We start from the raw sequence: 13734 nt of genomic DNA on the forward strand, positions 1-13734 counted from the left end.
CTTTTTAAATGTGCAGAAGAGATCAAAGCATAGCTGGAGGTTATGAAAAATAGCATGTGGTGACTCTCTCTAATACAGGCAAATGGTCAAAGGTTATATAGACTTCAGATAGTTACATGTGAGCTGGCTGAGACCTGACCTTTGATTAACCTGTAAAGAAGACAGTAGTGCAACTATTACCAACCAACACTTACAGGATGATTACTATGTGGTACTGTGTCAGGTGAACCATTCCACCAGATCAGGGCTGTAATTTTAAAGTGGAAAAACTAGAAGATAATCCTAGAAGTTTGCCTCCAGGTTTTCACAGTTAAAACATTCCACCCACGCATTTTTACGGATACCCCCATATTTTTAAAGGTGATCTAAATATAATTTAGCCATTGTACTTTCAGGAAAAGGTCTCTGATTGTATGAAAAGATGTATGTAGGAGAAATTTCCAATTTATTAAGCGGTGGGACCAAGAAGCAATAGGTTATTAAAAGTGTCTTTACGTATATCCTGCTCTCAGTTTCTCTAAACTGAAAGGCTTAGTCTAGTCTCTTCCTTGTTATAATTCCTGCTTCCACACCTCTATAGACTGCTGCCAAAGCTGCTTTAAAGAGTGCTTCTTCCCTTTAGACCCGAGGGCGGGGCGAGGGGTGGAGAGCGAGGCAGACCACGTGACTTCCTTCCTTCTCAGGGCGCCTGCGTGATTGGGCTCCTAGCAACCCGTGCATCCCGCCTAACGACGCCCGCGCACCGCGGTTGGCTGGCTCCGTGGCCGTGCACCTCCCGCGGGCGGTGCTACCGGAAGCCCCTCCCGGGGCCGCGGCTCGGTGGCTGGCTGGCCGTGGCTGTCACTCCCGGGCGTTTTCCCCGGCCGGTGCTCAGCTGGGGCGGAGGAAGAGGCAGCCAGGGCCTGTGGAGCTGTTGCAGTCTTCGCGGCTGCTATGCCCAGGGTGCGCAGCACCCTCCGCAGCTCCGCGCAGCCCTAGAGGCAGCCGAGCGCCCGCCGACGCCGCCCGGATCCCCGGTGCCACCGCTACCCCGGTCCCGCAGCTCCCGTGGACCCTCCGGCGCTGCCTGCGAGGCCAGGCGGAGGCAAGATGAAGATGACGGTGGATTTCGAGGAGTGTTTGAAGGACTCGCCCCGCTTCAGGTAACCGCCGTGTCTCCTGGTGCCTCCCGGAGCCCCCTGTCCGGGCGGCGGGGCGTGAGAGCCTGTCACGGGGAGCGGCCGCTGACCCCAGGATCACTCGTCGACCCGGGGAGCAGTCCGTAGCCCCGGTAGCGCCCGCCGGCTGCGGGAGCATCGTCTGATCAGGGAACACCCTCCAGCCGCCGACAGCACTCACCGACCCCTGGTGCGCTGGCGGCTCCAGGGTACGCCGGCGGACCTGTGTGCACCGCCCACCCGGGGAGCACAGCCATCCCCGGGAGTACCTGGGGCCCGCAGTCCGTGCCTTCCGACGAGGCGGGCCGCAGCCTTTTGCCCGCAGTCCGAGGCGTGGCCGAGAGGGGACGTCGTCTCTTCAGCCCTGGCTCGCCGCCGCTACTCCCGGAGCCAGGGCACTAACGAATCCCTAAAGTCGCGTCCTGCTCCAGCGCTCTTCCTCTCCCTTTCCTTCCTCTGCGCGTCGGCGCCCACCTCCCCACCCCCTCTGCGCGCAAGCTTTCTGGGCATCCTTGCGGGTCACTTAGTTCCTCTTCCCGCTACTCCGCAGCCCCGGGCTCGGGAGGAGGGGGGCAGCGCTGGAGGCAAATTCGATGGAGTCGGGACTGGGGGGCTTTGAAACCACCTATTCTGGCCACCCTTGACCGCCACGGTCTGCTCTGCTTTCGGTCGAAGCTTTTGGAAGAGGTGCAGGGCTGAGTGGGCGAGACAGCATTTCTGTTTTGAGAACGGAAGTAGGAGGGCCCCGAAGATTGCATTTGTGTTCCTCTTCCCGCGGCCTGGAGAGCCCTGGATCACAGTGGGATGCTCCCAGTGGATCTGTCACAAAACTGATGTGGTGGCATTTGGATTCACATGGGCTGGCCTGCCTTCCACGTGAGAGGCGGCAGTACTGAGGGGGTCCAGAATTTGTGTTCTTTCCCTTTTGAGTATTATAGCAAACTCCTGGTTTGGAGAATGGAGCTGTTTAGGATGTGTTTTCTAGTGTGCTGGATAGGGCTGGCCTGAGGCCTGAATGAGACCTTAAAACTTGTCATATAGTGACATTCCTTGAGAACTTCCTCTGAACGTTTGTGTGTGTGTGTGTGTGTGTGTGTGTGTGTGTATGTGTGTGTGTGTCCGCGCGCCCACCGAGCTCCCTGCCAGGAGCGCATTATAAATTCTTGCGCCCTCCGGGAACTAACTGTTCTCAGCCTTCTGACTGTTGGTTTGGCATCTAATTCTCTCCTAGAAGAGGAAGGAGAAGAAATGCAGAGGGAGGAACTTGGAGGAAATTTAAGGACACGTTGTCTTTGCCTTTTGCTCCTTTCTAGGTGCAAGTTTTATTTGAAGTTAAGAGCTTGTAAACAAAACACAGCTTGGTACTTCGTTACTGTTGTTGCCATAAGATTTTGACAGTTTTATGTCCTGGGTGAATTGAAGGGCCCCCAGTGACACAAGTAGATTGTTTAGGGCAGCCTTGGAGGCTTGCTTTACTCTCTGGGCAGCAAATGAAGAAATTTTAAAACAATACCATAGAAAGCCCTGCTTATTGCGAAATTTTTGTTTATGTGGTTTCAGCTGTTGTATGTGTTTTCTCTCTCTCTCTCTCTCTCTCTCTGTGTGTGTGTGTGTGTGTGCGCGCTTGTGCAAGCCAGAGGTAGTCATTGGGTGTCTTCCTCAGTTGCTTCCCACCTGACTATTGAGACGTCTCTCACGGAACCCCAGGCTTGCTGATTTGGCTAGACTGGCTGGCCAGCAGTACTTAGGGATCCTCCCATCTTGTCTCCCCAGCTCTGGGATTATAGGTATGGCGATGCACCCGGTTTGTTGTAAACATATGTTTTGGGGAATCAACCTCAGTTCCTTAGGTTTGTGTGGCGAGCAGTAACAACTGAGACATCTCACCACCCTTCAGCTGTGCGCCCTCATGCCAAGTAATCTCAGTATTTTTCTTTGTGCTCTCCTGGTTTTGGATACATTTGATTTGAAAAAAGAAAAGACAGGGGGAAAAAAAGGCAAGGTAACGGAAGAGTCTTGAATAGGCTTCTAGCTTTTGCTGTTGCTCAAGTGACACTTTAATTTTTAAAGTAACCATTGAATGGGAGATAAGAATATGAGACACCAGGTTGCATGGTGTGATATGGTGAACTTTTTTGTTCAACTTGATTGTAATATTTGCTCTATTTTAAGAAGGTAGAGATTTCTAGGATTTTAAGCTTCTGGCATTTCAATTATTTCAGCTGCAAACTGGGAACGTACATCATAGCTCCAAGAATTCCTGCTTCCAGTATTCATTTTTGGGACCTAGATTAGATTGACAGTAGAGAACAGTGCTAAGAAAGTTCACATTTTCAGTGGTTGTAATTTTCTTGCGACTCTGCCACTGTATAGATTTCTGTTGTATCTGAATAGTATATTTCATCAATATTTGTTCACATCATGTATATATTGGACAAACTTGATTTAAGCAATAGGTGAGTTTCGAATGCCATATTGAAACATACAAAAATAGGGAGCCTGAGTTGTGGGAATGAGTGACGGACGCCTATAAGCCCATCTACTTCAGAGGGTGAGGCAGGAGGATTGTGAGTGGTAGGCTAGTCTGGACAGCTAACAAGAGACCTATCCCATGGGCAAAGATTGCTCAGTGGGTAGAGCATTGACTGTGTGTGTAGTCATTGAGGATTGGAGTCTGGATTCCCAGCACATGTGTAAGTGCTGGGCTGGCAGTATCAGCTCTTGGGAGGCAAAGGTGGATCCTCTGGAGTAAGTTGGCTAGCTAGATCAACAAGCTGGTTTGCTAGACGCTGAATCAGAGAGCTCTGGAATCAAGTGGAGAGTGGTGGAGGACATCCACCTCTGGCCTTTATATATACATACTCTTGTGTGCTTGAACCCTCCCCCCATAAATACAATCACACTCATGCATACCACACACATAGACACATGCAAACAAAAAAAAAACTTTGTTATTTCCTATTACCAAGAAAAATTAAGGAAAACAGAAGAAATTCTAAGAACTGGTCTCTGACTTTAATTTCTTAACCCTCTACCCCCTTATTCACTTTGGGACTGGAGAGACAGCTCAGCTGTTGAGAGCTCTGGCTGCTCTGCAGTGGACCTGGGTTGGATTCCTGCCACCTCTACACGTCCACGCAGAACTGTCTGTAACTTCAGTACCAGGGATCCAGTGCCCTCTTTTGGGCACAAGGCATAGATTTGGTGCACAGATATATAGGCAGATAAAACATCTGTGTGCATAAAATAATAAAAAAATTTAAAAATCAGAAGCTGTGGGACCTCACATTAAATTTTATACCATCAGTATTGACCATCTGCACTTAGCTACCACCAAAATGCGAATTTAAATTGTATAGAAGTTCATTGAGTTGTGTAGACTTTGGGCCAATAATTGATATTTTTATTTATTTACATGCTTTTAAATGACAAAGCTTATCAAATAAAAATTATTTGTCACAAGGCGAATTTTAAGGCATTTAAATATGGCATTTTCATGTAACCACCTTGGGTGCTGTAGACTTAATACCAAACTCAGATTTTGCTGAAGAAAAGATTCACCTGTATTCAAGGTTAAAATGTTAATTTTTCCGGTAAACTGATAAGGAAATAGGAGGGGTCTGGCTGAGGTTGGGAGAAAAGGATGTCCCTGTTGAAACACCGACTTTTGATCACTTGAATAAACTTAGTGCTTTCTCTTGCATTCCAGGGCTGGGTATTCTGGGTTTTGCTAGTAGATAGATTGGAGAGCACATTTCATTGTGTAACTTTTGGGTTCTATTTTTAGTTTTTAAAAATACCAGTTTAAAAGCTTAAAGGTCAAAATCTTGTTATAAAAGTCTGGAAGAATGTAAATGTATTTAAGTGTACTTTTTTTCTAGAGGGAATGTTTGGGAGGCAAAGACATTTTAATTAGTGTTTACTGAAGTTTGAATCTGGGCTGGAGCTATAAGTAGTTCTTTGTTTGAATTTTCAGGACTTGTAATCCAAGTCATTTCTAAGCCAGGAGTGTTGGGTCATCTCTGCAATTGCAGTACCAGGGTGCCAGAGGCAGGAAGATTGAGAGTTTTAGGTCACTTAGGGTGATGTGGGGATACTTTTGTTCATTTGTTTTGTTTTGTTTTTTTGAGACAAGAATTGTTTCTCTGTGTAGCTTTGGCTGTCCTGGAACTTACTCAGTAGACAATGCTGGCGTAGAACTCAGAGATCCACCTGCCTCTGCTTCCCAAGTTCGAGAATTAAAGACATATGCCATACCACCTGGCATAGAATAAGAAGTTTTAGTGGGTGAAACACATTGCTTACAATAAAACACAGCTGTGTACACTACACCTGAGTTGTATTTGACCATGAAGCTGGTCTCAGTCTTGGCTGATTTGCCAGTTTATATCCTTTCTTTTTAACAGACAAACTCCTGGACAACTGGTACCTTCTACATTAAAAACAGAGTGGGCAGAAGGATAATAGGAAATGCGCTTTTATCTTAGAAGGGATAGAATGAGATTAACATGTACCAAACTCATGTTTCTTATGCAGTTTGTAATTTCTCATTCAATTCAGTCAATATATTGACAGAAATATATGCAATTTTTTCTGGTGTACCAGACCTCATTCTGGATCTTTTCATAGCTTACATATTTTGTGAAGTAGAACTATTACTATTTTTTTATTCAGGCAGGGTCTTACTGTGTAGCTCAGGCTGAAATTCTACTGCACCTGCCTTTCATGTGTTGGGATTACAGGAATGCGCTACCATGCCTGGCTGAAACTAGGAATCATCCTAACTACGAAAATTTAAAAATGTTAACATTAGACATTAATGTTAAAATATATTAAATTTTAAATCCTAGCTGAATATTTTGACTTTGTTAGTAGTATAGACTTAAAATAATGGCTCTGTGTGCTGATAAAAATAATTTTAAAAAAGTCTCAAGGATTCAGTTATTTGGATGAATCTTGGTTTGGGAAACACTAAATGGGGCCAGCTTGATGGCCCAGCAGTTGAAGGTGCACAAGTCTGATGGCTTGACTTGGATTCTCGGAGCCCATGTAAAGGTGGAAGGAGAGAAGGCAACTCCAGAGTTGTGTTCTGACCTCCACATCTGTGTCATGGCACATAACAACCACCCATTGTGTAAACACAATAGAAAGAATAAAATGGAAAACAGTTGATGGAAAGTTCTAGAAAGTATAAATTAGAACATTCATGCTCCTTTTTGATTTTTTGTGTGTGTATGTGTGTTGTATACATGCGCTCACAGTGGTATGTGCATATGTGTATGCATTTGTGGCCATGGGGTAGAGTCTTCCTGGATTGCTTATTATCTTTTCTTTGTATCTATGTGTGTGTGTGTGTGTGTTGTATACATGGTTCACAGAGGTATGTGCATATGTGTATGTATTCAAGGCTACAGGGTTGGAGTCTTCCTGGATTGCTCTTTACCTTATTAGTTTCTTAATATATATTGGTTATATTTAATAATGGGTTAATGGCTTTTATTACTGTCATCCATTGTTACCCTTCACTACCCCCCCCACCCGGCTCTTCTCTTCCTTCCTGTCTGGGTGATCCTCTGGGATGCCTGTAGGAGCACAGGCCTCGTCCTGTGGTTACACCACTGAAGAAAATGCCTCTCCTTCCCCACCAACCATTGACTGCATACATCCTCAGGGTGTGGTGGAGCCCTTTGCCACTCAGTTCTCCATGACAGAGTGTTGACAGTTCTACTCTTGAGCACACCTTGTGCAGGCAATGACAGCTGCTCTTGATCTGAGCGTGACACCATCCATGCCTGGAGTCAGTATTCCACGCTGCTCTCTCCTTCCTCTGACTCTGACATTCTCTCTGCTGCTGCTCCCTTGAGCCTTGTGGGGAAGATACAGATGTCTCATTTCTCAACAGTTGCTTATTTTCATCACTCTGGCCAATTATGAATCTCTGCAGTTACCACAGACCTGCAAATCAAACAAACCAAAAGATGCTTCTTTGGCAGAGCTGACAGCATTGCTGTCTGTAGGCACCACCTGTTCTTTAGATGATACTTTGATAGATACATGTGTCCATTTAGCAGAACAGTAGCAGTAGCTTCCCTCTTAGGCCCATGACATCAGCAGACCAGATGTGAATCCCCATGTCCAATCAGAAAATGGTTGGTTGCTCCACAGCACACTTGCTGTTATTGCATGGCGGATGCAGCTTGCCTGGCTGGCTGGTAGATTTGTGGACTGGTTCCCAGCTGAGTATGGGTGGCAGTGGATGACAATGGCTTCCTCAGCAGCCTGCATAGAATGCCCTGGTCTGGGGAGAGTGCTGACCAGCAAGGAGACTTCAGATCACTTAGAGCTTGATTTCTGCTTTGTGACTGGGGCATGTTTTCCCTTCTATTTGGAGGTGAATCTCTCACTGAACCTGGGGCTCATGGATTTGGCTAAGGTGGCATTTTTTTTGTCTTTATACTCCTGGTTATAGATGGCTTGTCAGCATGCCTGCCTTTTACTTCAGTGTTAGGGATCTGAACTCAGGTCCTCATGCTTCTGCAGCTGGGAGTTACTAACTGAGCCATGTCCCCAGCCCTGAAAACCCTGGTTTGAAGATTTGCCCTCCTAAGTCGTACGGTGAAAGAAAACTCCTATCCTACCCTATCCAGCTGGGCTGTAGGTTCCTCCTTTCCCAGTGTATGTGTACACTACCTAGCTGTCTTACTTCTCAGATGGACTGGGTAGTATTTAGTGCTTGTGTTCAGGCAGCCTTTATTAGTGGTCCAGAGTGTCTGAAAGTGTAGGGACAGTGGTGCTGGTAATCTACAAACACCAGAAAGAAACTGTAAAGTGCTTCATTTATATGGAAAGGCAAAAATTCTCCATGAGGAGAGAAAAAACGATCTATGCTGTGATTGCTAAGACATGTGGCATTTGTGAGTGTGAACTGTCCTCAGATGCTCATTTATGTGTTGAAAGTTTGGTCACCGGCAGCAGTGCTGTTTTGGGGAGTATGAAATTTGGAGATTGGGGCTGGTTGCACGTAGGTTCCTCAGCTTACCCTCATGAAAGGCCTGGCCCCAGTTCCCCTTTTAGCTCTGCTTCCCATCTACCGATTGCAAAGCTAATAACTTCTCTGTGTCTTTCTACCACTGTGATATTCTGCCCACAGATGTGGGGCTGAGCACCCGTGGGTGATCTCTTTAAAACACAGCACAAATAAATCCCTCCACTCCTACGTTGTTTATTTCAGAGATTTTAGTCCCAGTGATGCGAACCTGACTTTTATAGAGTATTGGTACCAGAGAAGCAGGTCCATTGCCATGACAACTTTATGATGTGTTTCAGAAGCCTGTATGGACTGGTTCGTGGATGGGCAGTGGGAAAGTTTGGTGAAGTGGTCTGTGGGGGTGCTAGTGCTATAAACAGGTTAGTGAATGGTGTGGTGGGAGCTCACAAGACCAGAAAGCTGAGGATAATGCAGATGCTGAAGCCAGGCTCACAAGGCTTCAGGTTGAAGAATTCCTTGGGCAATCAGCTGTAGAGGATCCTTTACACATTCTGTTCACAGCCTGAGATTTGCCAGGAGGTGGGTTAAGGTGGTGGACTAGTTGTGGCAGAGGGAGTTTTTAGGGTACTCCAGCATTCAGCTGTGGCATAGTCATCACTGGCTACTTTTAGCCCTAAGGGCTTCCCCAGAATTGGCTACGGCTTCAACCATAGCAGGCTCAAGGGCATAGATAGTAAACTCATTAAGAAACTTTCACTTGCGATGAGAACATTGCCCAGGCACACGGCTTGCAAACTGCGGCCTAGGAAGGTGATTTGCCAGGATTCATTGTGCTCTGCTGCCCAGGAACTCAGAAGCCAGTGCAGCCATGTGATGGTCCAAGGGAGCACGTACCTGGTTGCAGGATTGTGGAGACTTCGAGCAGTAATTCAGAGGGAGGGCTGGGAGATGTGTGGCAGGTGGAGTCCACGAAGGCAGATTGTGTGGCAGTCAGGGTGAAGCTGCACTGTAGACTCCAGGATGTTGGAGATAGCGTTTTGCATTTATTCTTTAGTGCAATGCAAAGAACCATTATGGCTCTCAGAGGGAGCTAAGTTTATTGTGCAGCGTGGAAGCCAGGTGAAATGTTATGATTTGAGCATAAAATAACCTCCATAAGCTTTGTGCTGAATGCTTGGTCCCTTGCTGGTGGCAGCAGTTTGGGAGAGTGTAGACACTTTGTGAAGTGGAACCGCAGTGGAGGAGTAGGCATGACTGGTGTAACTTCAAAGGCTATGTAGTCTCCAGTTCCTTCCTCTCTGCTTTGCTTCTGCCTCTGTGAACTGCTTTGTAGCTTCCTGCTCTGGTAGGCAGAGCTTAAATAAGTTCTTCCTCCTTTAAGTGGTTTCTGCTTAGGTCACAGCAACAGCAGTGTGACCGAGTCTCCTAACTCTAACTTCCTTGCTGTAAAGTGCTTCATGGATGGATGAGAAGAGGCTGTGAGACCCCCAGACTGTCTGGATGATAGGCACAGAACTGTGTCCAGCTTACAGAATGCTTTTCAAAATACATTTAAAATATCTTTATTGTGTGTGTGTGTGTGTGTGTGTGTGTGTGTGTATGTGTGTGTGTGCGTGCGCGCACTGCTCAGAACACACTCTGTAAGAGTCATTTCTCTCCTGTCCGGTGGGCTCCGGCTTACTCTGGTTGTCAGGCTTGGTGGCAGGTAGCTGATTTACCTCATGAGAAATCTTGCTGGCACTATTTTGGTTTTTTGGCAGAGTCTCACTCTATAGTTTACACTATCCTAGAACCATAACAATCCTGCCTCAGCCTTTTGTGCTGGGATTACAGATGTGAGCTACTACAGCTGGTTACAAAAATAAATTTTTGTGAGTTCTGCTGTCCAGCCCAAGTTACAGAAATTGGGCCGATGAGATGGCTCAGTAGGTAAAGGCACTTGCCACCACGCCTGGCAGTCTGTTGGATTCCTGAGAACTGGCTGTACTGAGTTGTCCTGTGCCCTTCATATGAGTTCTATACACAAACAAGTAAATGGAATAAAGTTACAGCTCCGGTGTGACATGGGAGAAGCCTGGTGGCAGAACTTGAACAGAGAATGTTTTCTAATGGGTTGCTGTGTGCCAGGGCAGGCAGTGTTTAGCATATGTGAAGACTTCAGCCATTCGACTGCAAATAAGGGTCAGTCATGCAGATTTAGGTGTATGTTTTGGCTGAAAACCATACGGTAGGAGAGGTTGCATCTATTGATAAAGGAGCTGCTGACACATTTTCTTTGGTCATATTGAAGAAATAAGATTACGATCCCATCTAAAGCAAGTCTAGACTGATCTGGAAGAACTCAGTAGAATACTAAATTCTCGACAGTTGTTCCTCGTGCTCACCACCAACACCTGGATTGGGTTCACAGTCCAGGATGGCCTGAAGGTCATTATGAGCCTGATGCCATGTCACAGTGCCGTTGCTGCCATCTTACCCACCTTGGCACACAGGTGTTGGGTGACCTCACATCACAAGAAGCAGCATGGCGGCAGTAGGCATTTTCAGAGACAACATTCATATACCTTGATTCTGAAGGTCTGATTTTCTGTGTCTGAGTGTTTCCCTGCATGTAGGTATGTGCACCACGTGTTTGCCTGGTGCCGAGGAGGCAGCAGAGGACATCAGTCACGTGGGACAGGTGGTTCGGAGCTGTCATGTGGGTCCCCTGCAAGATCAGCAAGTGCTTTTACCTGCTAGAACACTAAGAGGAATAATAGTGGAATTTAATCACGTATTTTACAAATTATGGTCGGAGTATATACTGGTTTATTCATATTTATCATAGGAAGCTAAGCTTGACAGGGCTATTTTGATTTTTGTAATGTTAGCCAGGAATAGGTGTATATAAATAAACAAACCCTTTTCTGTTGACATTTCTCCCTTTTTTAAAAGGTGGCTTTTAACTTACAGATATTTGGAGTTACTTTAATTTAGTGTTCTGTTCCAGAAGAAGCGTTAACAGCTGAGAATCCCTTCCTCTAAGTTTTGTCTCAAAAGACTTAACTTACCCATGCCCCAAACCTCTAACAACCTTACGAACAAACACCCAATGAAATTTGGGCTCATAAGTGATTTTTAAAGACTTGCTGGTCTCAGTAACACACATTTGTAATTGCAGTACTTGAGAGGTGGGGGCAAGAAGATCAGGATTAAAGTCTATCCTGAGCTACGTAATAAGTTCTTGGCTAGCCTTGTGCCCTGGTTAGCTGTTCCTGAGGTGCTCCTTTAGCAGCCTCTATAGCACAGAAGCAGTGCTGTTCCATGGGACCCTTGAGAGGTGCACAGTGAGTTGGAGATTTATAATCCTGATGAGTTGTATACACTTCAAATCGTCACCTCATTATCAGATGCTGTTTGTAAAAATCAACTTAAAGTGAGTTCAAACAGCCCTTTTATAGTTTGCTTTGTGATTCAGGAGTCAGAAGTTTGGAAAAGATCCTGACTGGCCAGTTCCCCCGACTCATCCCCACCCCAATGGCTGAGGCTGGGGCTGAGGTTGGAAGACCCCTTCTAGCACAGTTTCTTCATTTCCTGCATCTGAGCTCTGGAATCCTTGGATCTCTCTCTCCTTCCCACACTGTATCTCATTTGTCTCTTTCCATCTATCTTGGGTTTCTTACAGCTTGTTATTGTTAGCATAGTTGTATGTTCAAAGTAATTTACTGCTAAGAGACAAGAAAGTTAAGCAGTTGAGAGTTATGTCTGAACTAGCAATGTTAACTTTACCATATTCTCTTAATATGGATATTCTTGATACCCAGCTCAAGGGGATAAAGAAAAGTCACTGTGTGTGTGTGTGTGTGTGTGTGTGTGTGTGTGTGTGTATGTCTGTGTGTGTGATGTTGGGGTTTGCCTTCCTGTCTTGTGTATGCCTGGCAAGTGCTTTATAGCTGTTTTTTTACTTTTTATCTTGAAGTAGGGTCTAATTTGCCCAGACTGGTCTTGAATTTTGCTGACTCATACCTCACCATTTTATTTTGGGGCCTGGAAAGATGGCTCAGTAAAGGAGCATGCCGCCAAGCCTGACAAACTTGAGTTTACTCCATGGGAACCACATGATGGACTGAGCGAGTTACCTCTATACAGGTTGTCCTCTGACCTCCACATACATTTCCCCAACCTCATGAACATACAGATTTTAAAAAAACAAATAAAAAATAGATATTTTGATTGGTATTTTACATTTGGTTCTGCCGTTTGACAATAATAGGGTGAGTGGGGAATGCAGTTAGTTAATGCAAACAAGGATATTTATGATAGCATCATTTATCAGGGCAGAGGAGGAATTCTGCAAAACAATGTAGAATGTTGGCCAAGTAGCATGCTATTTAGCAATGAAGATAGATTTGTCAGGGCCTGGGATGACTCAGTAGTAGGGTGCTTGCCATGTATGTGCAAGACCCCGATCTGATTCCAGCACTGCAGAAGGCAAAGGCAAAAAAAAAAAAAAAAAAAAAAAAAAAAAAAAAAAAAAAGATGGCTAACATGCATGAAGTTTTTCACATATACTAGGCCCTTCCTAAATTCATGTTTATTCCTCAAAACAAGCAGGCGAAGTGTCTGATTGTCAGCCCAGTTTAGGGACATGAAACAATGAAGTAGATGTGACAAAGGGGTATTGATTAAGTGGTAGGAAGCAATTTTGATTTGGGTTTGCCACTGCTTCGGAGTGATCTTAAGTCAGGACTTAGTGGGCTGTGGCCTTTCTGCCCAATGAGCATGCAGAAGTCCCACGGGGCTCCTTTGCAGAAGAGCCTGTATTCAACTTAGCACGCTTCTGTCCAATTTTGAAATTCTGAATAATTTTTAAATAAGAGGTCACACCTGTTTCTGTTTCCTTTTTATATTTAAAAAATATGTCACTCTCAATATCTGCTTGTGAGCTCAGCTTTTACATTATAAAATTAAAGAGATCTTATGATCTAGGAACATTATTTAGATTTCGGTGTCCATAAAGTTACATAAAGGTAGCCCCCCTTGTCTGTCTTCCCTTCTCCTCTCTCTGTACCCTCAACCCTGTAACTGTTATTTTGAGTACAGTTAGCTCTCTGTATCTGTGGGTTCTATACCTGCAGATCAGCCAACACAGAGTGAAGATATTTAGAGAAAAATTGTGTCTGAAGTGAGTATGTGTGAGCACTTTTCTTGTCATTGTTCGCAAATCATATGACAACTATTTACTTACTAAGTGTTGTGAAGCACCTGAGAGCCAGTGTTACATACAAATCTGGCATCATTTTATATCAGTCTCTGTCTGTCTTTCTGTCTGTCTAGAGCATCTGCAGAATTTGGACTGTGTTTGTTCTTTGGCCTCTGCTCTGAACTATACACTCTTGTGCCTTCATGGAAGCAGGAGGAGGCGTCTGTCCACCAGCAGCCAAAAAACAGCAACGTTTGTTTTTTGTGTGTCAGTGAAAACACCTTTGCGAAGCTGTCCTGTATACAGCTTTGTGGTAGATGACTGGCCAGCAAAGGAGGCTCAGGTATCCTAGGTTTGATCCTGGCACTATTCCTAAAAGGAAAGACTGCTAACATTTTATTTCTGGC

The 13734-nt window shown here is 45.3% G+C and overlaps 1 protein-coding gene across 3 annotated transcripts in view; it reads left to right on the forward strand.

Moving 5' to 3' along the window:
- Positions 1-1037: 1037 nt before the first annotated feature.
- Positions 1038-13734, forward strand: part of ACAP2 (ArfGAP with coiled-coil, ankyrin repeat and PH domains 2) — a gene marked incomplete at its 3' end in the record, with an annotated part of 105360 nt that continues 92663 nt past the window's right edge. For all 3 annotated transcript variants that reach the window (XM_080918656.1, XM_080918658.1, XM_080918657.1), the window contains exon 1: positions 1038-1142. In XM_080918656.1, the coding sequence (XP_080774782.1) occupies positions 1090-1142 (53 nt within the window). In that variant the 5' untranslated portion in view covers positions 1038-1089. The remainder of the gene's footprint in view (positions 1143-13734) is intronic.

Source organism: Micromys minutus (assembly GCF_963924665.1).
Source record: "Micromys minutus genome assembly, chromosome: 7".
Lineage (NCBI taxonomy): Eukaryota > Metazoa > Chordata > Mammalia > Rodentia > Muridae > Micromys > Micromys minutus.